General features: G+C 51.5%; 1 protein-coding gene across 1 annotated transcript in view; it reads right to left on the bottom strand.

Annotated features, from left to right (window-relative positions):
* LOC139242683 (inhibitor of growth protein 4-like) overlaps nucleotides 1-11,879 on the bottom strand; it is a 42,845-nt gene extending 30,966 nt beyond the window's left edge. The window contains exon 1 of the mRNA XM_070870473.1: nucleotides 11,778-11,879. Coding sequence (XP_070726574.1) covers nucleotides 11,778-11,814 — 37 coding nt within the window. The 5' untranslated portion in view covers nucleotides 11,815-11,879. The remainder of the gene's footprint in view (nucleotides 1-11,777) is intronic.
* Between the last annotated feature and the right edge of the window lie 10,410 nt (nucleotides 11,880-22,289).

Genomic DNA, 22,289 nt, shown 5'->3' on the forward strand with positions numbered 1-22,289 from the left:
GCAGGAGACGGAGGGGAGATGGGGGTGGGGGGGTGGGGGGCGGAGAGGCCCGGGGCGGGGAACAGGAAGGGCCACTGTGCGGCAGAATTCTAAAAGGACAAAGGGTGTTAAAAAAACAAGCCTGAAGGCTTTGTGTCTTAATGTAAGGAGTATCCGCGATAAGTCGGATGAATTAACTGTGCAAATAGATGTTAACAAATATGATGTGATTGGGATTACGGAGACGTGACTCCAGGATGATCAGGGCTGGGAACTCAACATCCAGGGGTATTCAACATTCAGGAAGGATAGAATAAAAGGAAAAGGAGGTGGGGTAGCATTGCTGGTTAAAGAGGAGATTAATGCAATAGTTAGGAAAGACATTAGCTTGGATGATGTGGAATCGATATGGGTAGAGCTGCAGAACACCAAAGGGCAAAAAACGTTAGTGGGAGTTGTGTACAGACCTCCAAACAGTAGCAGTGATGTTGGGGAGGGCATCAAACAGGAAATTAGGGGTGCATGCAATAAAGGTGCAGCAGTTATAATGGGTGACTTTAATATGCACATAGATTGGGCTAGCCAAACTGGAAGCAATACGGTGGAGGAGGATTTCCTGGAGTGCATAAGGGATGGTTTTCTAGATCAATATGTCGAGGAACCAACTAGGGGGGAGGCCATCTTAGACTGGGTGTTGTGTAATGAGAGAGGACTAATTAGCAATCTCATTGTGCGAGGCTCCTTGGGGAAGAGTGACCATAATATGGTGGAATTCTGCATTAGGATGGAGAATGATACAGTTAATTCAGAGACCATGGTCCAGAACTTAAAGAAGGGTAACTTTGAAGGTATGAGGCGTGAATTGGCTAGGATAGATTGGCGAATGATACTTAAGGGGTTGACTGTGGATGGGCAATGGCAGACATTTAGAGACCGCATGGATGAATTACAACAATTGTACATTCCTGTCTGGCGTAAAAATAAAAAAAGGGAAGGTGGCTTAACCGTGGCTATCAAGGGAAATCAGGGATAGTATTAAAGCCAAGGAAGTGGCATACAAATTGGCCAGAAATAGCAGCGAACCTGGGGACTGAGAGAAATTTAGAACTCAGCAGAGGAGGACAAAGGGTTTGATTAGGGCAGGGAAAATGGAGTACGAGAAGAAACTTGCAGGGAACATTAAGGCGGATTGCAAAAGTTTCTATAGGTATGTAAAGAGAAAAAGGTTAGTAAAGACAAACGTAGGTCCCCTGCAGTCAGAATCAGGGGAAGTCATAATGGGGAACAAAGAAATGGCAGACCAACTGAACAAGTAGTTTGGTTCAGTATTCACTAAGGAGGACACAAACAACCTTCCGGATATAAAAGGGGTCAGAGGGTCTAGTAGGGAGGAGGAACTGAGGGAAATCTTTATTAGTCGGGAAATTGTGTTGGGGAAATTGATGGGATTGAAGGCCGATAAATCCCCAGGGCCTGATGGACTGCATCCCAGAGTACTTAAGGAGGTGGCCTTGGAAATAGCGGATGCATTGACAGTCATTTTCCAACATTCCATTGACTCTGGATCAGTTCCTATCGAGTGGAGGGTAGCCAATGTAACCCCACTTTTTAAAAAAGGAGGGAGAGAGAAAACGGAATTATAGTCCGGTCAGCCTGACCTCAGTAGTGGGTAAAATGATGGAATCAATTATTAAGGATGTTATACCAGCGCATTTGGAAAATGGTGACATGATAGGTCCAAGTCAGCATGGATTTGTGAAGGGGAAATCATGCTTGACAAATCTTCTGGAATTTTTTGAGGATGTTTCCAGTAAAGTGGACAAGGGAGAACCAGTTGATGTGGTATATTTGGACTTTCAGAAGGCTTTCGACAAGGTCCCACACAAGAGATTAATGTGCAAAGTTAAAGCACATGGGATTGGGGGTAGTGTGCTGACGTGGATTGAGAACTGGTTGTCAGACAGGAAGCAAAGAGTCGGAGTAAATGGGGACTTTTCAGAATGGCAGGCAGTGACTAGTGGGGTACCGCAAGGTTCTGTGCTGGGGCCCCAGCTGTTTACATTGTACATTAATGATTTAGACGAGGGGATTAAATGTAGTATCTCCAAATTTGCGGATGACACTAAGTTGGGTGGCAGTGTGAGCTGCAAGGAGGATGCTATGAGGCTGCAGAGCGACTTGGATAGGTTAGGTGAGTGGGCAAATGCATGGCAGATGCAGTATAATGTGGATAAATGTGAGGTTATCCACTTTGGTGGTAAAAACAGAGAGACAGACTATTATCTGAATGGTGACAGATTATGAAAAGGGGAGGTGCAACGAGACCTGGGTGTCATGGTACATCAGTCATTGAAGGTTGGCATGCAGGTACAGCAGGCGGTTAAGAAAGCAAATGGCATATAATTCCCTGTTTTCTCTCTCCCTCCTTTTTTAAAAAGTGGGGTTACATTCGCTAAGGAGTTATGGGGAGCGGGCGGGGAAGTGGAGCTGAGTCCATGATCAGATCAGCCATGATGGTATTAAATGGCGGAGCAGGCTCGAAGGGCCATATGGCCTACTCCTGCTCCCATTTCTTATGTCCTTATGTTCTTATGTAAAGTTTAACGTCGCATCTGAAAGACAGTACCTCCGACAGTGCGGCACTCCCTCAGTACTGACCCTCCAACAGTGCAGCGCTCCCTCAGTACTGTCCCTCCGACAGTGCGGCACTCCCTCAGTACTGCCCCTCCGACAGTGCGGCGCTCCCTCAGTACCGTCCCTCCAACAGTGCAGCGCTCCCTCAGTACTGTCCCTCCGACAGTGCAGCGCTCCCTCAGTACTGCCCCTCCGACAGTGCGGCGCTCCCTCAGTACCGTCCCTCCAACAGTGCGGCGCTCCCTCAGTACCGTCCCTCCAACAGTGCAGCACTCCCTCAGTACTCTCAGTACCGCCCCTCTGACAGTGCGGCGCTCCCTCAGTACCGCCCCTCCGACAGTGCGGTGCTCCCTCAGCACTGCCACTCCGACAGTGCAGCGTTCCCTCAGTACTGCCCCTCCGATTGTGTGGCGCTCCCTCAGTACTGCCCCTCCGACAGTGCAGTGCGAAGCTCCCTCAGCACTGCACTGGAGTGTCAGCCTAGATTTTATGGTCAAGTCGCTGGAGTGGGGCTCAAACCCACAACCTTCTGACCCAGAGGCGAGGGTGCTACGCACGGAGCCAATCACCTTTCTGCCCCTGCCACAGTACAGAAATGGCTCTCAGTAAAGTCACAAATGACATGCTTTGTGACTGTGACCAAGACAAACTATCCCTCCTCGTCCTTCTTGACTTGTCTGCAGCCTTTGACACGGTTAGCCGCTCCATGCTCCTCCAACGCCTCTCCTCCATCGTCCAGCTGGGTGGGACTGCACTCGCCTGGTTCCTCTGTTATCTATCTAATTCTAGCCAGAGATTCTCCTGCAATGGCTTCTCTTTCCAACCCCGCATCATTACCTCTGGTGTCCCCCAAGGATTGATCCTTGGCCCCATCCTATTCCTCATCTACATGTTGCCGTTGGCGACATCCGAAAAACACACAGTCAGGTTCCAAATGTACGCTGACGACACCCAGTTCTGCCTCACCACCACGCCTGGTGGCCGTCCCTTCAGTTGCCATGGCCCCAAGCTCTGGAACTCCCTCTCTGAACGTCTCCGTCTCTCTTTCTTCCCTTAAGACACTCCTTAAAACCAACCTCTTAGACCAAGCATTTGGCCACCAGTCCTAATATCTCGTTCGTGTCAGCCGTGGCTCAGTGGGCAACACTCTCGCCTCTGAGTCAGAAGGTTATGGGTTCAAATCTCACTCCAGGGACTTGAGCACAAAAAATATCTCGTCTGATACTCGGTGACGTAAATTGCTATGATTCTATAGCCCTGGTTAGACCACACTTGGTGCACTGGGTACAGTTCTGGTCGCCATATTATAAAAAAGATGTCGAGGCACTGGAGAGGGTGCAGAGAAGATTTAACAAGGATAATACAGGTGGGACCTCCCTTGTCCAGAACCACTCCTGGCCACCGGGGGCGGGGGCATGCGCAGAACTCCGACATGAACAAATTGCAGTTCCTTCCTTGCTGCCGATTCCCACAATCGCTGGCCTGACCCTGATACACCTCCCAGCCCCAAGCCAGCCAGCCCCGATATCCCCTTTGCTCAGTACCTGTACCATCCAATTTAACGTGACCACCCCTCGTCCGGAAAAATCCCTTATCCGGAACAGGCCAGGTCCCGAGGGTTCTGGATAAGGGAGGTGCAAAGGTATGCCCCATCAGGAAAAGATGAACAGGCTGGGCCTCGTTTCTCTCGGGGGGGGGGGGGGAAAGGCAGAGGGGTGACATTTAAAATGATGAAAGGTTTTGATAGAGTGGATTCAGAGAGAATGTTTCCACTTGTGGGGAAAAGCATAATAACTCGAGGCCGTCAATATAAGATAGTCAGCAAGGAATTCAGGAGAAACTTCTTTACCCAGAGAGTGGTGAGAATGTGGAACTCGCTGCCACAGGGAGGGGGTGAAGCGCATAGTATCGACGCATTTAAGGGGAGGTTTGACCAGCATATGAGGGAGAAGGGAATAGAGGGTTCTGCCGATAGATTTAGATGAGGAAAGACGGGAGGGGGCTCGAGTGGAGCATGAACACCGGCCTGGACAGATTGGGCCAGATGGGCTGTTTCTGGGTCGTATATCCGGTGTAATCGTAGAATCAGAGAAATTTACAGCACGCAAGGAGGCCATTTCGGCCCATCGTGTCCGCCTCGCGCCGGCCGACCAAGAGCCCCCCCCCCCGGCCTAATCCCACTTTCCCGCTCTGGGTCCGTAGCCCTGTAGCTTACGGCTCTTCAAGGTGCACTGCCTGCCAAATGTGGGGAGGGTTTCTGCCTCTACCGCCCTTTCAGGCCGTGAGTTCCAGACCCTGCCCCAGACCACCCTCTCCCCTCAAATCCCCTCTAAACCTCCCCCTCAATTACTTTCAATCCAAGCCCTCTGGTTGTTGACCTCTCTGCCCAGGGAAACAGGTCCGTCCTATCCACTCTATCCAGGCCCCTCATCATTTTATACACCTCAGTCAGGTCTCCCCTCAGCCTCCTCTGTTCCAAGGGAAACAACCCCGGCCTATCCAATCTTTCCTCATCATGAAAATTCTCCAGTTCTGGCAACATCCTAGTAAATCTCCTCTGTCCCCTCTCCAGTGCAACATCCTGGTAAATCTCCTCTGTACCCTCTCTAGTGCAACATCCTGGTAAATCTCCTCTGTACCCTCTCCAGTGCAACATCCTGGTAAATCTCCTCTGTACCCTCTCCAGTGCAACATCCTGGTAAATCTCCTCTGTACCCTCTCCAGTGCAACATCCTGGTAAATCTCCTCTGTACCCTCTCTAATGCAACATCCTGGTAAATCTCCTCTGTACCCTCTCTAGTGCAACATCCTGGTAAATCTCCTCTGTACCCTCTCCAGTGCAACATCTTGGTAAATCTCCTCTGTACCCTCTCTAGTGCAACATCCTGGTAAATCTCCTCTGTACCTCTCTAGTGCAACATCCTGGTAAATCTCCTCTGTACCCTCTCCAGTGCAACATCCTGATAAATCTCTGTACCCTCTCTAGTGCAACATCCTGGTAAATCTCCTCTGTACCCTCTCTAGTGCAACATCCTGGTAAATCTCCTCTGTACCCTCTCTAGTACAACATCCTGGTAAATCTCCTCTGTACCCTCTCCAGTGCAACATCCTGATAAATCTCTGTACCCTCTCTAGTGCAACATCCTGGTAAATCTCCTCTGTACCCTCTTCAGTGCAACATCCTGGTAAATCTCCTCTGCACCCTCTCCAGTGCAATCACATCCTTCCTGTAATGTGGTGACCAGAACTGCATGCAGTACTCCAGCTGTGGCCTAACCAGTGTTTTATACAGTTCAAGCATAACCTCCCTGCTCTTGTCTTCCATGCCTTGGCCAATAAAGGCAAGTATTCCGTATGCCTTCTTAACCACCTTATCCACCTGGCCTGCTACCTTCAGGGATCTGTGGACCTGCACTCCAAGGTCCCTTTGTACCTCTACACTTCTCAGTGTCCGACCATTTAATGTGTGTTCCCGAATCCCCTATGTAAAATTCTCATCCTTGTTTTCAAATCCCTCCAAAGCCTCACCCCTCCCTATCTATGTAACCTCCTCCAGCCCCTACACCCCTCCCTCGCTCTGTAACCTCCTTCAGCCCCGACATCCCTCCCTATGTATGTAACCCCCTCCAGCCCCTACACCCCTCCCTATCTCTGTAACCTCCTCCAGACCCACAGCCCTCCCTATCTCTGTAACCTCCTTCAGCCCCTACACCCCTCCCTATCTCTGTAACATCCTCCAGCCCCACACCCCTCCCTATCTCTGTAACATCCTCCAGCCCCACACCCTTCCCTATCTCTGTAACCTCCTCCAGCCCCTACACCATTCCCTATCTCTGTAACCCCCCCTCCCAGCCCATACACCCCTCCCTATCTCTGTAACCTCCTCCATCCCCTGCACCCCTCCATATCTCAGTAACCTCCTCCAGCCAATACACCACTCCCTATCTCTGTAACCTCCCCCAGCCCCTGCACCCCTCCATATCTCAGTAACCACCTCCAGCCCCTACACTCCTCCCTATCTCTGTAACCTCCTCTAGCCCCCACACCCCTTCCTATCTCTGTAACCTCCTCCAGCCCCTACACCCCTCCCTATCTCTGTAACCTCCTCCAGCCCCCACACTCCTCCCTATCTCTGTAACCCCCTCCAGCCCCTACACCCCTCCCTATCTCTGTAATCCCCTCAAGCCTCTACACCCCTCCTTATCTCTGTAATCTCCTCTAGCCCGTACACCTTATAACCTCCTCCAGCCCCTACACCGCTCCCGATCTCTGTACCTTCCTCCAGCCCCCACACCCCTCCCTATCTCTGTAACCCTCTCCAGCCTCTACACCCCTCCCTATCTCTGTAACCCCCTCCAGCCCCTACACCCCTCCCTATCTCTGTAACCCCCTCCAGCCCCTACACCCCTCCCTATCTCTGTAACCTCCTCCAGCCCCACAACCCCTCCCTATCTCTGTAACCTCCTCCAGCCCCACAACCCTACTCTCCCTGCTCTCTGGCCTGGTGCATATCCGCGATTTTAAATCGTTCCCCCACTGGTGGCCATACCTTCACCTGCCATGGTCCTAAGCTCTGGAATTTGCTCCCTAAATCTCTCTCCATATCGCCGGCATGGACTGGTTGGGCCAAATGGCCTGTTTCTGTGCCGTATATCCAATGTAATCCTATCTTATATTTATGGCCTCTAGTTATGCTCTTCCCCTACAAGTGGAAACATTCTCTCTACATCCACTCACTCAAAACCTTTCATTATTTTGAAGACCTCTATTAGATCACCCCTTCAAGCGAAAAGAGACCCAGCCTGTTCATCCTTTCCTGATATGTACACTCTCGCATTTCTGGTATCATCCTTGTGAATCTTCTCTGCACTTTCTCGTACCTCTAAATCCTTTTTATAATCCACCATCATCATCATAGGCAGTACCTCGGAATCGAGGTAGACTTGCTTCCACTCTAAAAATGAGGCCTTAGGTGGCTGAACAGTCCAATACGGGAACCACAGTCCCTGTCACAGGTGGGACAGACAGTGGTTGAGGGAAGGGGAGGGTGGGACTGGTTTGCCGCACGCTCCTTCCGCTGCCTGCGCTTGCTTTCTGCACGCTCTCGGCGACGAGACCCGAGGTGCTCAGCGCCCTCCCGGATGCACTTCCTCCACTGAGGGCGGACTGGTCTTCGGCCAGGGACTCGCGGGTGTGGGTGGGGATGTCGCACTTTATCAGGGAGGCTTTGAGGGTGGTCCTTGTAACGTTTCCTCTGGCCACCTTTGGCTCGTTTGCCGTGAAGGAGTTCCGAGTAGAGCGCTTGCTTTGGAAGTCCCGTGTCTGGGGGGCGTGCGATGTGGCCCTGCCCAGCGGAGCTGGTCGAGTGTGGTCAGTGCTTCGATGCTGGGGATGTCGGCCTGGTCGAGGACGCTAACGTTGTTGCGTCTTTTTATAACATGTACACAGTACTCTTAAGTGTGGTCTAACCAAGGTTTCATACAGGTTTAGCATAACTTCCCTACTTTTCAAGTCTATCCTTCGAGAAATAAAACCTACTGCCTGGTTTGCTTATTTTCTGGCCTTGCTACGTTTAGCGATTTGCGTATTTGTACTTTGAGATCCCTTTGTTCCTCCCCCCGAGCTAGACTCGCAGCCTCCCAGTAATAAGTGATCTCCCTGTTCTTCCGACCAAAATGTACAAGCTCACGTTTATCTGTGCTGAACTTCATTCGTCAATTATTTGCCCATTCTGCAGGTTTATTAATGTCCCCCTGTAATTTGTTGCTTTCCTCCTCAGTATTGACTATCCACTCCCCAATTTGTCATCAGCACATTTAGATACACGACCCTCAATTCCTTTATCCAAGTAATTTTATGTTGTGGTGCTCCCCAGGGCCGGTTCGAGGACCACTGCCTTTTCTTGAGATATATTAATGACTTGGGTGTACAAGGCACAATTTCAAAATCTGAAGACGACACAAAACTGGGATGAACAGGAGAGGAAGGTAGTGATAGACATCAAGATGACATAGACAGGATGGTGGAGCAGGCTGGCATGTGGCAGATGAAGTTTAATGCAGAAAAGTGCGAAGGGATACATTTTGGTAGGAAGAATGAAGAGAAGCAACAGAAACTAAATGGGTCAATCCGAAAGGGGGTGTCCCTCTGCAGGTATATTATGCGATGTCCGTAGTTATATTACGGGATGTCCCTCTGATATTTCCAGTGCAGTGCTGACGGAGCGTCACACTGTTGGAGATGCCGCCTTTCGGATGAGACGTTAAACCAAGGCCCTGACTGCCCTCTCGGGTGGATCTAAAAGATTTCATGGCCACTATTTGGAAGAAGAGCGGGGGGAGTTATCCCGGGTGTCCTGGGGCCAATATTTATCCCTCAATTAACATCACAAAAACAGATTATCTGGGTCATTATCACATTGCTGTGTGGGAGCTTGCTGTGCGTAATTTAGCTGTTGTGTTTCCCACATTACAACAGTGAGCACACTCCAAAATACTTCATTGGCTCTGGAAATGCAAGTCGGCTTCATCGTCTGTAGGCATATTATGGGATGTCCCTCTCTCTCTCTGACCATATTATGGGATGTCCCTCTCTCTCTCTGACCATATTATGGGATGTCCCCCTCTCTCTCTGACCATATTATGGGATGTCTCTCTCTCTCTCTGACCATATTATGGGATGTCCCTCTCTCTCTCTGACCATATTATGGGATGTCCCCCTCTCTCTCTGACCATATTATGGGATGTCTCTCTCTCTCTCTGACCATATTATGGGATGTCTCTCTCTCTCTCTGACCATATTATGGGATGTCCCCCTCTCTCTCTGACCATATTATGGGATGTCCCTCTCTCTCTCTGACCATATTATGGGATGTCCCTCTCTCTCTCTGACCATATTATGGGATGTCCCCCTCTCTCTCTGACCATATTATGGGATGTCCCTCTCTCTCTGACCATATTATGGGATGTCTCTCTCTCTCTGACCATATTATGGGATGTCCCTCTCTCTCTCTGACCATATTATGGGATGTCCCTCTCTCTGACCATATTATGGGATGTCCCTCTCTCTCTCTGACCATATTATGGGATGTCTCTCTCTCTCTCTGACCATATTATGGGATGTCCCTCTCTCTGACCATATTATGGGATGTCCCCCTCTCTCTCTGACCATATTATGGGATGTCCCTCTCTCTCTCTGACCATATTATGGGATGTCCCCCTCTCTCTCTGACCATATTATGGGATGTCCCTCTCTCTCACTGACCATATTATGGGATCTCCCCCTCTCTCTGACCATATTATGGGATGTCCCTCTCTCTCACTGACCATATTATGGGATGTCCCCCTCTCTCTCTGACCATATTATGGGATGTCCCTCTCTCTCTCTCTGACCATATTATGGGATGTCCCCATCTCTCTGACCATATTATGGGATGTCCCTCTCTCTGACCATATTATGGGATGTCCCCCTCTCTCTCTGACCATATTATGGGATGTCCCTCTCTCTCTCTGACCATATTATGGGATGTCCCTCTCTCTCTCTGACCATATTATGGGATGTCCCTCTCTCTCTCTGACCATATTATGGGATGTCCCCCTCTCTCTCTGACCATATTATGGGATGTCCCTCTCTCTCACTGACCATATTATGGGATGTCCCTCTCTCTCTCTGACCATATTATGGGATGTCCCTCTCTCTCTCTGACCATATTATGGGATGTCCCCCTCTCTCTGACCATATTATGGGATGTCCCCCTCTCTCTCTGACCATATTATGGGATGTCCCTCTCTCTCTCTGACCATATTATGGGATGTCCCTCTCTCTCTGACCATATTATGGGATGTCCCCCTCTCTCTCTGACCATATTATGGGATGTCCCCCTCTCTCTCTGACCATATTATGGGATGTCCCTCTCTCTCTCTGACCATATTATGGGATGTCCCTCTCTCTCTGACCATATTATGGGATGTCCCCCTCTCTGACCATATTATGGGATGTCCCTCTCTCTGACCATATTATGGGATGTCCCCCTCTCTCTGACCATATTATGGGATGTCCCTCTCTCTGACCATATTATGGGATGTCCCTCTCTCTCTGACCATATTATGGGATGTCCCCCTCTCTCTGACCATATTATGGGATGTCCCTCTCTCTGACCATATTATGGGATGTCCCTCTCTCTCTGACCATATTATGGGATGTCCCCCCCTCTGACCATATTATGGGATGTCCCTCTCTCTGACCATATTATGGGATGTCCCCCTCTCTCTGACCATATTATGGGATGTCCCTCTCTCTGACCATATTATGGGATGTCCCTCTCTCTCTGACCATATTATGGGATGTCCCCCTCTCTCTGACCATATTATGGGATGTCCCTCTCTCTGACCATATTATGGGATGTCCCCCTCTCTCTGACCATATTATGGGATGTCCCTCTCTCTGACCATATTATGGGATGTCCCCCTCTCTCTCTGACCATATTATGGGATGTCCCTCTCTCTCTCTGACCATATTATGGGATGTCCCTCTCTCTCTGACCATATTATGGGATGTCCCCCTCTCTCTGACCATATTATGGGATGTCCCCCTCTCTCTCTGACCATATTATGGGATGTCCCTCTCTCTCACTGACCATATTATGGGATGTCCCTCTCTCTCTCTGACCATATTATGGGATGTCCCTCTCTCTCTGACCATATTATGGGATGTCCCTCTCTCTCTCTGACCATATTATGGGATGTCCCTCTCTCTGACCATATTATGGGATGTCCCCCTCTCTCTGACCATATTATGGGATGTCCCCCTCTCTCTCTGACCATATTATGGGATGTCCCCCTCTCTCTGACCATATTATGGGATGTCCCTCTCTCTCTCTGACCATATTATGGGATGTCCCTCTCTCTCTGACCATATTATGGGATGTCTCTCTCTCTCTCTGACCATATTATGGGATGTCCCTCTCTCTCTGACCATATTATGGGATGTCCCCCTCTCTCTCTGACCATATTATGGGATGTCCCTCTCTCTGACCATATTATGGGATGTCCCTCTCTCTCTCTGACCATATTATGGGATGTCCCTCTCTCTCTGACCATATTATGGGATGTCCCCCTCTCTCTCTGACCATATTATGGGATGACCCAGCCGCTGCTGATACTCACTGTCCAGATAATGCTCCAGGTACATCCCGGCCGCCATCTTGGCTCCTTGTTGTCAGGGGGGCGCCGCCCCGCCCCCTTTTCCGGGCACCGGAAGTGAGCGCAGTGTTGTTGGCAGGCCGGCCGGAAGGACGGGCGGGGCTGGCGGTGAAGCCGGGCCAGGCCGCCGCCATCTTTGTTGCTGGCACGCGGAGCTCACCCCCCTCGTCTTGGCCGTGCAAAATGGCGGCGCCCGTGCCGGCACTGCGGCGGCGCAGTCGGCCCGAGCGTCCGCTGCCCCGCCCCTTTTGCCTGCAAAGCGCCTGCGCACTCTCGGTTTTGAAGCCGGACGCCGCCATTTTCTTCTCTCAGTCATTGTCCAAAAACCCCCCCCCCCACCGATTGTTTTAATGAGCCCCTTCGTCCCAGAAATTTAGCTCGATTCCACCGCCGCGCCGTCCCGAGCAACCCGCCTTGCCGGTCGTAGCGGTGGAAGGCCCGGGGGAGAGGGGGAGACACAGGCCGAACCCCCACTCGTGAGCAGCCGATTGGCCAGTTCCCCCCCTCCCCTCACCCCACAGTTCCGCTCGCGCCCTTTGACCTTTGAACCTCGCCGCCATTACTTGGCCGCTTGCTGTTTGACGCCTCCGTGAGCTTCCGTCGCCCCCCCCCCCCCCCCATTTCCCCGTCCCCTCCTCAACATCCGCTCCACCGCCAAAGGCCGGTGGAAGGAATCCAGTACGTGCAGCCTTCATCGGCGCTCCCACAAATCACCGACTCAGAACCGTCGTGTCCGAGAGCTGGCCGCAAGTCAGGCCAATGACCGAATCATAGAAACATAGGAAATAGGAGCTTGAGTCGGCCATTCGGGCCCTCGAGCCTGCCCCGCCATTCAATATGATCATTGCCGATCCCTGTGGCTGAGGAGCCCCTCCCGGAGTCGCAGTGCGGATTTCGTCCCCTACGGGGCACAACGGACATGATTTTTACAGCGCGACAGCTGCACGAAAAATGCAACGAACAGCGCCAGCCCTTATACATGGCCTTCTTCGATCTTACAAAGGCCTTTGACCCTGTCAACCGCGAGGGTGTATGGTGCGTCCTCCTCCGTTTCTGACGCCCCCAAATGTTTGTAGCCATCCTCCGCCTGCTCCACGACGACATGCAGGCCGTGATCCTTACCGACGGATCCATTACAGACCCAATCCACGTCGGGACCGGGATCAAACAGGGCTGCGTCATCGCCCCAACCCTCTTCTCAATCTTCCTCGCTGCCGTGCTCCAGCTCACAGTCAACAAGCTCCCCGCTGGAGTGGAACCAGTGGGAACCTGTTCAAACTTCGTCATCTCCAGGCCAGGTCCAAGACCACCCCAACCTCTGTCGTTGAGCTACAGTACGCGGACGACGCCTGCGTCTGCGCACATACAGAGGCTGAACTCCAGGACATAGTCGATGTATTTACTGAGGCGTACGAAAGCATGGGCCTTACGCTAAACATCCGTAAGACAAAGGTCCTCCACCAGCCTGTCCTCGCCGCACAGCACTGCCCCCCTCCCAGTCATCAAGATCCACGGCGCGGCCCTGGACACCGTGGAACATTTCCCAAACCTCGGGAGCCTCTTATCAACAAGAGCAGACATCGACGACGAGATCCAACACCGCCTCCAGTGCGCCAGTGCAGCCTTCGGCCGCCTGAGGAAAAGAATGTTCGAAGACCAGGCCCTCAAATGTGACACCAAGCTCATGGTCTACAGGACCGTAGTGATACCCGCCCTCCTGTATGGTTCAGAGACATGGACCATGTACAGTAGACACCTCAAGTCGCTGGAGAAATACCACCAACGATGCCTCCGCAAGATCCTGCAAATCCCCCGGGAGGACAGACGCACCAACGTTAGCGTCCTCGACCAGGCCAACATCCCCAGCATCGAAGCACTGACCACACTCGACCAGCTCCGCTGGGCAGGGCCACATCGTACGCACGGCCCAGACACGAGACTCCCAAAGCAAGCGCTCTATTCGGAACTTCTTCACGGCAAACGAGCCAGAGGTGAGCAGAGGAAAAGTTACAAGGGACACCCTCCCTGATAAAGTGCAACATCCCCACCGACACCTGGGAGTCCCTGGGCCCAAAGACCAGTCCGCCCTAAGAGGAGGAAGTGCATCCGGGAGGGCGCTGAGCACCTCGAGTCTCGTCGCCGAGAGCGTGCAGAAAGCAAGCGCAGGCAGCGGAAGGAGCGTGCGGCAAACCTGTCCCACCCTCCCCTTCCCTCAACCACTGTCTGTCCCACCTGTGACAGGGACTGTGGCTCCCGTATTGGGCTGTTCAGCCACCTGAGGACTCACTTTGGGAGTGGAAGCAAGTCTTCCTCGATTCCAAGGGACTGCCTATGATGATGGCTGATCCTCTATCTCAACACCATATTCCTGCTTTCTCCCCAAACGTCTTGATGCCTTTTGTGTCTCGAAATCTATCTATCTCCTTAAGTATATTCAGTAACTAAGATCTGATCCTGTGTAATAGAAACATAGAAATTTACGGCGCAGAAGGAGGCCATTTTGGCCCATTGTGTCCGCGCCGGCCGACAAAGAGCCGCACAGCCCTCGGTCAGCAGCCCTGAAGGTTACAGATAAACCTACGAACATAAGAACATAAGAACATAAGAATTAGGAACAGGAGTAGGCCATCTAGCCCCTCGAGCCTGCTCCGCCATTCAACAAGATCATGGCTGATCTGGCCGTGGACTCAGCTCCACTTACCCGCCCGCTCCCCGTAACCCTTAATTCCCTTATTGGTTAAATATCTATCTATCTGTGAATTGAATACATTCAATGAGCTCGGCCTCAACTGCTTCCTTGGGCAGAGAATTCCACAGATTCACAACCCTCTGGGAGAAGAAATTCCTTCTCAACTCGGTTTTAAATTGGCTCCCCCGTATTTTGAGGCTGTGCCCCCTAGTTCTAGTCTCCCCGACCAGTGGAAACAACCTCTCTGCCTCTATCCTGTCTATCCCTTTCATTATTTTAAATGTTTCTATAAGATCACCCCTCATCCTTCTGAACTCCAATGAGTAAAGACCCAGTCTGCTCAATCTATCATCATAAGATAACCCTCTCATTTCTGGAATCAGCCTAGTGAATCGTCTCTGTACCCCCTCCAAAGCCAGTATATCCTTCCTTAAGTAAGGTGACCAAAACTGCACGCAGTACTCCAGGTGCGGCCTCACCAATACCCTGTACAGTTGCAGCAGGACCTCCCTGCTTTTGTACTCCATCCCTCTCGCAATGAAGGCCAACATTCCATTCGCCTTCCTGATTCCCTGCTGCACCTGCAAACTAACTTTTTGGGATTCATGCACAAGGACCCCCAGGTCCCTCTGCACCTCAGCATGTTGCAATTTCTCCCCATTCAAATAATATTCCCTTTTACTGTTTTTTTTCCCAAGGTGGATGACCTATCACTTTCCGACATTGTATTCCATCTGCCAAACCTTAGCCCATTCGCTTAACCTATCCAAATCTCCTTGCAGCCTCTCTGAGTCCTCTACACAACCCGCTTTCCCACTAATCTTAGTGTCATCTGCAAATTTTGTTGCACTACACTCTGTCCCCTCTTCTCGGTCATCTATGTATATTGTAAACAGTTGTGGTCCCAGCACCGATCCCTGTGGCACACCACTAACCACCGATTTCCAACCCGAAAAGGACCCATTTATCCCGACTCTCTGCTTTCTGTTCGCCAGCCAATTCTCTATCCATGCTGATACATTTCCTCTGACTCCGCGTAACTTTATCTTCTGCAGTAACCTTTTGTGTGGCACCTTATCGAATGCCTTTTGGAAATCTAATTTTTTTTTTTAAATTTTTCGTTGCCAATCTTTCCAATTCTTTGTCAAATCACAAACGCCAGAGGTCACCTTGCACACATCAAGGATCATTCTGCGCCAATGCTCTTAGCCAAAAGGCCGAGAGCCACTGCACCGTTCCTGGAAGTACTGCAATACCAGGTTCGTGCCGTGGAGGTGGATGGGTCAGGCCACCCCACCCTTGGAAATCTAAATACACCACATGAACAATGAACAATGACGGAAAGGCAAAGAGCACCCAGCCCAACCAGTCCGCCCCACACAACTGCGACACCCCTTACACTGTAACAGTCTACACTCCACCCCAACCGGAGCCATGTGATCTCCTGGGAGGGGCAAAAAACAGATAGAAACCCAGGCCAATTTAGGGGGAAAAATCTGGGAAAATTCCTCTCCGACCCATCCAGGCGATCGACACGAGTCCAGGAGATCACCCTGGCCGTATTCGATTCCCTGCAGTACTTACCATTATATCTGCGCCGGCCAACAAATGGTCATCCAGTCTAATCCCAATTACCAGCTCTAGGTCCGTAACCCTGCAGGTTACCGCACTTTAAGTGCCCATCCAACCATCTTATTGTGTCTGTAAGCACTCTAGTAATGACTCCACGAGGTAAGGTGCACTTGAACTGTGGTGACCTTAGTCCATTTATTGCAACTCCTGAGTGAGGGTGCAGCATAGTGAGCTTTCTTTTATACCTGGTTACCTGTCGTGTACAGGTGACCCCTAGGTCTCCACCAGTTGCACCCTCTGGTGGTACAAGCATAGTGTGAAGGTACAGTGTGAAGGTACATCCATTAGTCATATGTGACTGTACATTGAGTGTACAGGGAATATACTTATATTATACATACACAACATCACTCCCCCCTAAGTCTTGTGCCACTGGCCTTTGCATTGTGTGCTCTGGCCCTAGACTCGAGTGCCCAAAGCCCTTGCATCTTGTCTGTGCTTTGGCTTGGCTCTCTCCCTGTTGACCCCCAAGTCCTTATTGCCATGACATTGGGAAATGGTTAGCAGTGGACGGTTTGAGGTTGCAGTGGGGGTTGAGTGGGTTCTGGGTGTGATCCATGTGTGTACATGGCTAGATACATCCATTCCCCCCCCCCCCCCCCCACATAGACCATGTGTGTGGCTCAACTCCTGCATGTGCGTACATGTACAGAAGGACCCAAAAGAATATAGGATTAGTTACATCGCTGGGTTCTGCAGTAGTGGAACAAGTACATTTTACAGGCAAGGTACATACGTGGTGTCACAGTCTTGCCCCTGGGGTGTAGGTGCAGGTGGGTGAGGACGCTAGTTCCAGAGTAACCAGACTGTGCCCAGGTTGTCTGATGGCGGCGCTGTGCCCCTGCCAGCTGAGTGGGCTCGGATCGGCCCCCTGACTGAGTCTCAGGGCCTTTGCCGTTTCCTAGTGGTGGGCAGAACCCACAGGGGTGTGTGGCCTCCCTGTCCTCCTTTGAGGGCTGCGTTGTCTCCCTGCTGCCCTTCATCCCAGGTCCCGTCGGGAGGGCTGGAGGGTGGGAGGGTGCTGGCCTCTTGCTCCTGGCCCGGGTGGCCCAGAGAGGTAGAGCCGATCAGGGGCAAGGTACCGGTAGTGGTGCCTTTGCCGTCCGCTGACCGCTGGCCCTGCAGTGGGTATGCTCCCTCTGTGTGTGGCCACGCTCCCTGGGGCATCACGATGGTCCCAGAGACGCAGGCTACATGATCGGGCAGCCCGCTGGACCTGGGTGCTTCCGACGGGAGGTTGCCCTTGGTTTTGTCGGCATGCGTGTAGAACCCGGCATCGCACATCATCACTTCATTTACTCTCACAATACATTCGTTCCGACCGTAATCGCCCGACTTATCGTGGTTAGTTACATTTACATACTTGCATTTGTCAGTTACATCTCTTGCACACGTTTCACCGGCATCGCTGTACCAAGAGTGGAACTGTCCCTTTAATTGTGATGGGTTGCCGGTCTCCTTTTAAGAGGGCCTTGCAATCTTTACCCCACTCCGGTTCGCTGCGCGGCATCACGTGTTGCTCCCTCATCGCTGCCCCTCGCGGTCTGGCCGCCGCCATCTTTACTTCAGGCGCTTCACCTCGTGGTTCGGGCGGCATCTTCTTTCCCTCCACGAGGTAGGCCGCGGTGATCCTTTTCTCCCCAGGTTCTGCCACGGAAACATAGAAACATAGAAAATAGGTGCAGGAGTAGGCCATTCGGCCCTTCGAGCCTGCACCGCCATTCAATGAGTTCATGGCTGAACATTCAACTTCAGTACCCCACTCCTGCTTTCTCGCCATACCCCTTGATCCCCCCCTAGTAGTAAGGACCTCATCTAACTCCTGGAAGTTGCCTTCTGCACCGATTTTCTTCCTCGGGCGTCCTGGAGCCTGGGAGGTGAGGTCGGGTCGTTTGGGCTGGAGCCTCTCGCCGTTGGGTTGTGCGGTCTGTGTTGTCTCCACGCAGTCGAGTTGAGTGGCTGGTTTCTCAGGGGCTGTGTTGGATCTATATTCGGGGCCGTGGAGGACGTCGGTCGCCGGAGGTTGAAGGTTTTCCTAGCTCCAACGGATCTTTTTCATCCATCTTCTTCATCACCAGCAACAATCCACAAAGGTAACTTGTGCCTCGCGCCGTCATGGGACCCCTGGACATCCACGCTGCCAACGACTGGGATGGTGTCCTTTGTGTCGGTGAGCAGCTTCACTTTGGATCGGGATCAGTTTAGGTCATTCGATTGGATTGTCCCAGAGTTTCTCAAAGGCCGCCTGATTCATCAGTGACTGGCTCGCCCCTGTGTCATAAGAACACAAGAATTAGGAACAGGAGTAGGCCATCTAGCCCCTCGAGCCTGCTCCGCCACTCAACAAGATCATGGCTGATCTGGCCGTGGGCTCAGCTCCACTTACCCGCCCGCTCCCCGTAACCCTTAATTCCCTTATTGGTTAAAAATCTATCTATCTGTGACTTGAATACATTCAATGAGCTAGCCTCAACTGCTTCCTTGGGCAGAGAATTCCACAGATTCACAACCCTCTGGGAGAAGAAATTCCCTCTCAACTCAGTTTTAAATTGGCTCCCCCGTATTTTGAGGCTGTGCCCCCTAGTTCTAGTCTCCCCGACCCGTGGAAACAACCTCTCTGCCTCTTTCTTGTCTATCCTTTTCATGATTTTTAATGTTTCTATAAGATCACCCCTCATCCTTCGGAACTCCAACGAGTAAAGACCCAGTCTACTCAATCTATCACAACAAGGTAACCCCCTCCATGGTGACTGGAACACCGTTGATTTCAACTTCTATTTTCAACGGGGAACTCTCGGTGGTGCAGGTAAACACTCCGTACACCTCAGCGTGGGGCTGAGCTGCCTCATGGACTCTCTCTTCATCATCGCTGGAGTCCGGATGATTGGCCAACTCTTCATCGACTCGGTGAGCAACATTTCTCTTGCACATTCGCTGGAGGTGGCCCTTTGTGTTACAGCCTTTGCAAGTCTTTATAGTCTTTATAGCGGCACTGGTGGGCCCTGTGATTTCCTCCACAGCACCAGCATGGGGTTAGCCGGTTGGCCCCATGTGGCGGACTCGGGGTTGCGGGACTCGGGGTTCTGTTCTCTCTACCCTGAGAGAGACCGCTTGCAGCAGCCTTGCCTCTAAAAGGCGCCAGTCGGTTCACAGTACTTGCCGGGTTAGAGTCCTGGGGGTGAGTCATCCGATTGGAATCGTAGGCCGAGACCATGAACGCCTGGCTCACGTTAATTGCCTTCTGCAGGGTGACCGTGGTTTCCGCAGAAAGCAGCCTGTGGAGAAGGCCCTCGTGGCCGATTCCAATAACGAAGATGCCCCTCAGCGCTTCGGTGAGGTGGTCACCAAAATCACACGGTGCAGCCAATCGAATGAGGTCTGCAGCGTACTTTGCGATTTCTTGGCCTTCGGGCCGCCGGTGGGTGTAGAACCGGTGTCTGGCTGTGAGGATGCTCTCTTTAGGTTTGAGCTGTTCCTGTATCATCGTTATGAGCTCCACATATGTTGTTGTCTTCTCTGGGGCTAGCAAGTCCCTGACGAGGCCATAGACGGTGGGCCCACAACTGCTGAGCAGGATAGCTCTGCACTTATCAGCCAACGAGGTTGGTGTGTCTCTCGCCAGGTCAATCGCAATGAAAAAGTGTTCGAGCCTTTCCACAAAGGCCTCCCAATCTTCCCCATCGGCACATTGTTGAAACGTGCCAAGGTTAGCCTTTTTCGAGTGGAAATTTGTAATCTCGTCGCCAGTTATTGTGTCTGTAAGCACTCTCGTAATGACTCCACGAGGCAAGGTATTGTACTTGAACTGTGGTGACCTTCGTCCATTTATTACAGCTCCTGAGTGAGGGTACATCATGCTGAGCTCCCTTTTATGTCTGGTTACCTGTCGTGTACAGGTGACCCCTAGGTCTCCACCAGTTGCACCCTCTGGTGGTACAGGCATAGTATGTACAGTGTGAAGATACATCCAGTAGTCTTATGTAACTGTACATTGAGTGTACAGGGAGTGTACTTATATTGTACATACACAACACATCTCTTAAATGTGGTGGGGGTTTTTGCATCCACCACTTTTCCAGGCAGCGAGTTCCAGATCTCCACAACCCTCTGCGTAAAGAAGCCCCCCCCCCATCCCGTCAAATTCCCTCTAAACCTTCCACCAACCACCTTAAGACTCTGCCCCCTTGTAAAAGACCCCTCCACCAATGGAAATAAACCCTTACTAGCCACTATGTCCAAGCCCCTCAATATTCTGTACACCTCAGAGGTCTCCTCTCAACCTCCTCTGTTCCAATGAGAACAAACCCAGCCTATCCAATCTGTCCTCATTGCTAAGATTCTCCATTCCAGGCAGCATCCTAGTAAATTTCATCTGCACCCTCTCCAGTGCAATCATGTCCTTCATATAATACGGTGACCAGAACTGCACGCAGTACTCCAGCTGTGGCCTAACCAAAGTATTATACAATTTAAGCATAACCTCCCTGCTCTTATATTCTATGCCTCGGCCGTATGCCTTCTTAACCACCTTATCCACCTGGCCTGCTACCTTCAGGGATCTGAGATAATTGATAGGATTAATAAACAATCTCCTAGTAAGGATCCCCTCGGAATGAGTGATCATAGCATGATTGAATTTTAAATTCAGATGGAGGGCGAGAAAGTTGGATCTCAAATCAGCGTACTGAGCTTAGATAAAGGAGACTATGAAGGTATGAGAGCAGAGTTGGGTAAAGTGGACTGGGAAAATAGATTAAAGTGTAGGACAGTTGATTAACAGTGGTGTACATAAGAACATAAGAATTAGGAACAGGAGTAGGCCATCTAGCCCCTCGAGCCTGCTCCGCCATTCAACAAGATCATGGCTGATCTGGCCGTGGACTCAGCTCCACTTACCCGCCCGCTCCCCGTAACCCTTAATTCCCTTATTGGTTAAAAATCTATCTATCTGTGACTTGAATACATTCAATGAGCTAGCCTCAACTGCTTCCCTGGGCAGAGAATTCCACAGATTCACAACCCTCTGGGAGAAGAAATTCCTTCTCAACTCGGTTTTAAATTGGCTCCCCCGTATTTTGAGGCTGTGCCCCCTAGTTCTAGTCTCCCCGACCAGTGGAAACAACCCCTCTGCCTCGATCTTGTCTATCCCTTTCATTATTTTAAATGTTTCTATAAGATCACCCCTCATCCTTCTGAACTCCAACAAGTAAAGGCCCAGTCTACTCAATCTATCATCATAAGGTAACCCCCTCATCTCCGGAATCAGCCTAGTGAATCGTCTCTGTACCCCCTCCAAAGTCAGTATATCCTTCCTTAAGTAAGGTGACCAAAACTGCACGCAGTACTCCAGGTGCGGCCTCACCAATACCCTGTACAGTTGCAGCAGGACCTCCCCTGCTTTTGTACTCCATCCCTCTCGCAATGAAGGCCAACATTCTATTCGCCTTCCTGATTCCCTGCTGCACCTGCAAACCAACTTTTTGGGATTCGCGTGGCCGAATGGATAAGGCGTCTGGCTTCGATCACAAACAGCGAAGGTATCAGAAATTGCAAGTTCAAGTCCTGCTGCGGTCGACTTCCCTCACTGCGTGAAATGTTATATTCTGCTGGTCACTTTGACCCCTCCCCCTGCGTTTGTCGCCAAGATACAGAAGAAGCTGGTGGACTTCTTCTGGAACAACAGGAAGCACTGGGTCTCTGCGGCGGTCTTGAGGCTCCCGCTTGGGGAGGGCGGTCAGTCGTTGGTGTGCGTCAGCGCCCAGCTCGCGACTTTCCGTCTTCAGACCCTGCAGAGATACCTTTACGTTGAGCCCCTTCCTAGGTGGCGTGCTCTGGCGAGGTATTTCTTCCGCCAGCAGCACGGCCTCAATTACGACATGCAGCTCCTGTTTGTGAGTGTGGGGGTCGTCAGGACCGCCCTCCGGGAGCTGCCTGTCTTTTACAAGGAACTCATCAGGGTCTGGAACAAAGTCTCCACCAAGCGCAGCTCTCCACCGGCTGGAGTGGCGGCCGTCCTGCAGGAGCCGCTGCTCGGGAATCCGTACCTCCACGACCAAGGTTTTAGGTGGCGGTCGGACGAGAGGGCTGTGGCTGGTGAGGTGACCAGGGTCAGGGACCTGCTCGATGGCGGAGGAGCGGGCTGGATGGCGCCAGAC

The sequence above is a fragment of the Pristiophorus japonicus genome, unplaced genomic scaffold, assembly GCF_044704955.1.
Source record: "Pristiophorus japonicus isolate sPriJap1 unplaced genomic scaffold, sPriJap1.hap1 HAP1_SCAFFOLD_144, whole genome shotgun sequence".
Taxonomy (NCBI): Eukaryota; Metazoa; Chordata; class Chondrichthyes; family Pristiophoridae; genus Pristiophorus; species Pristiophorus japonicus.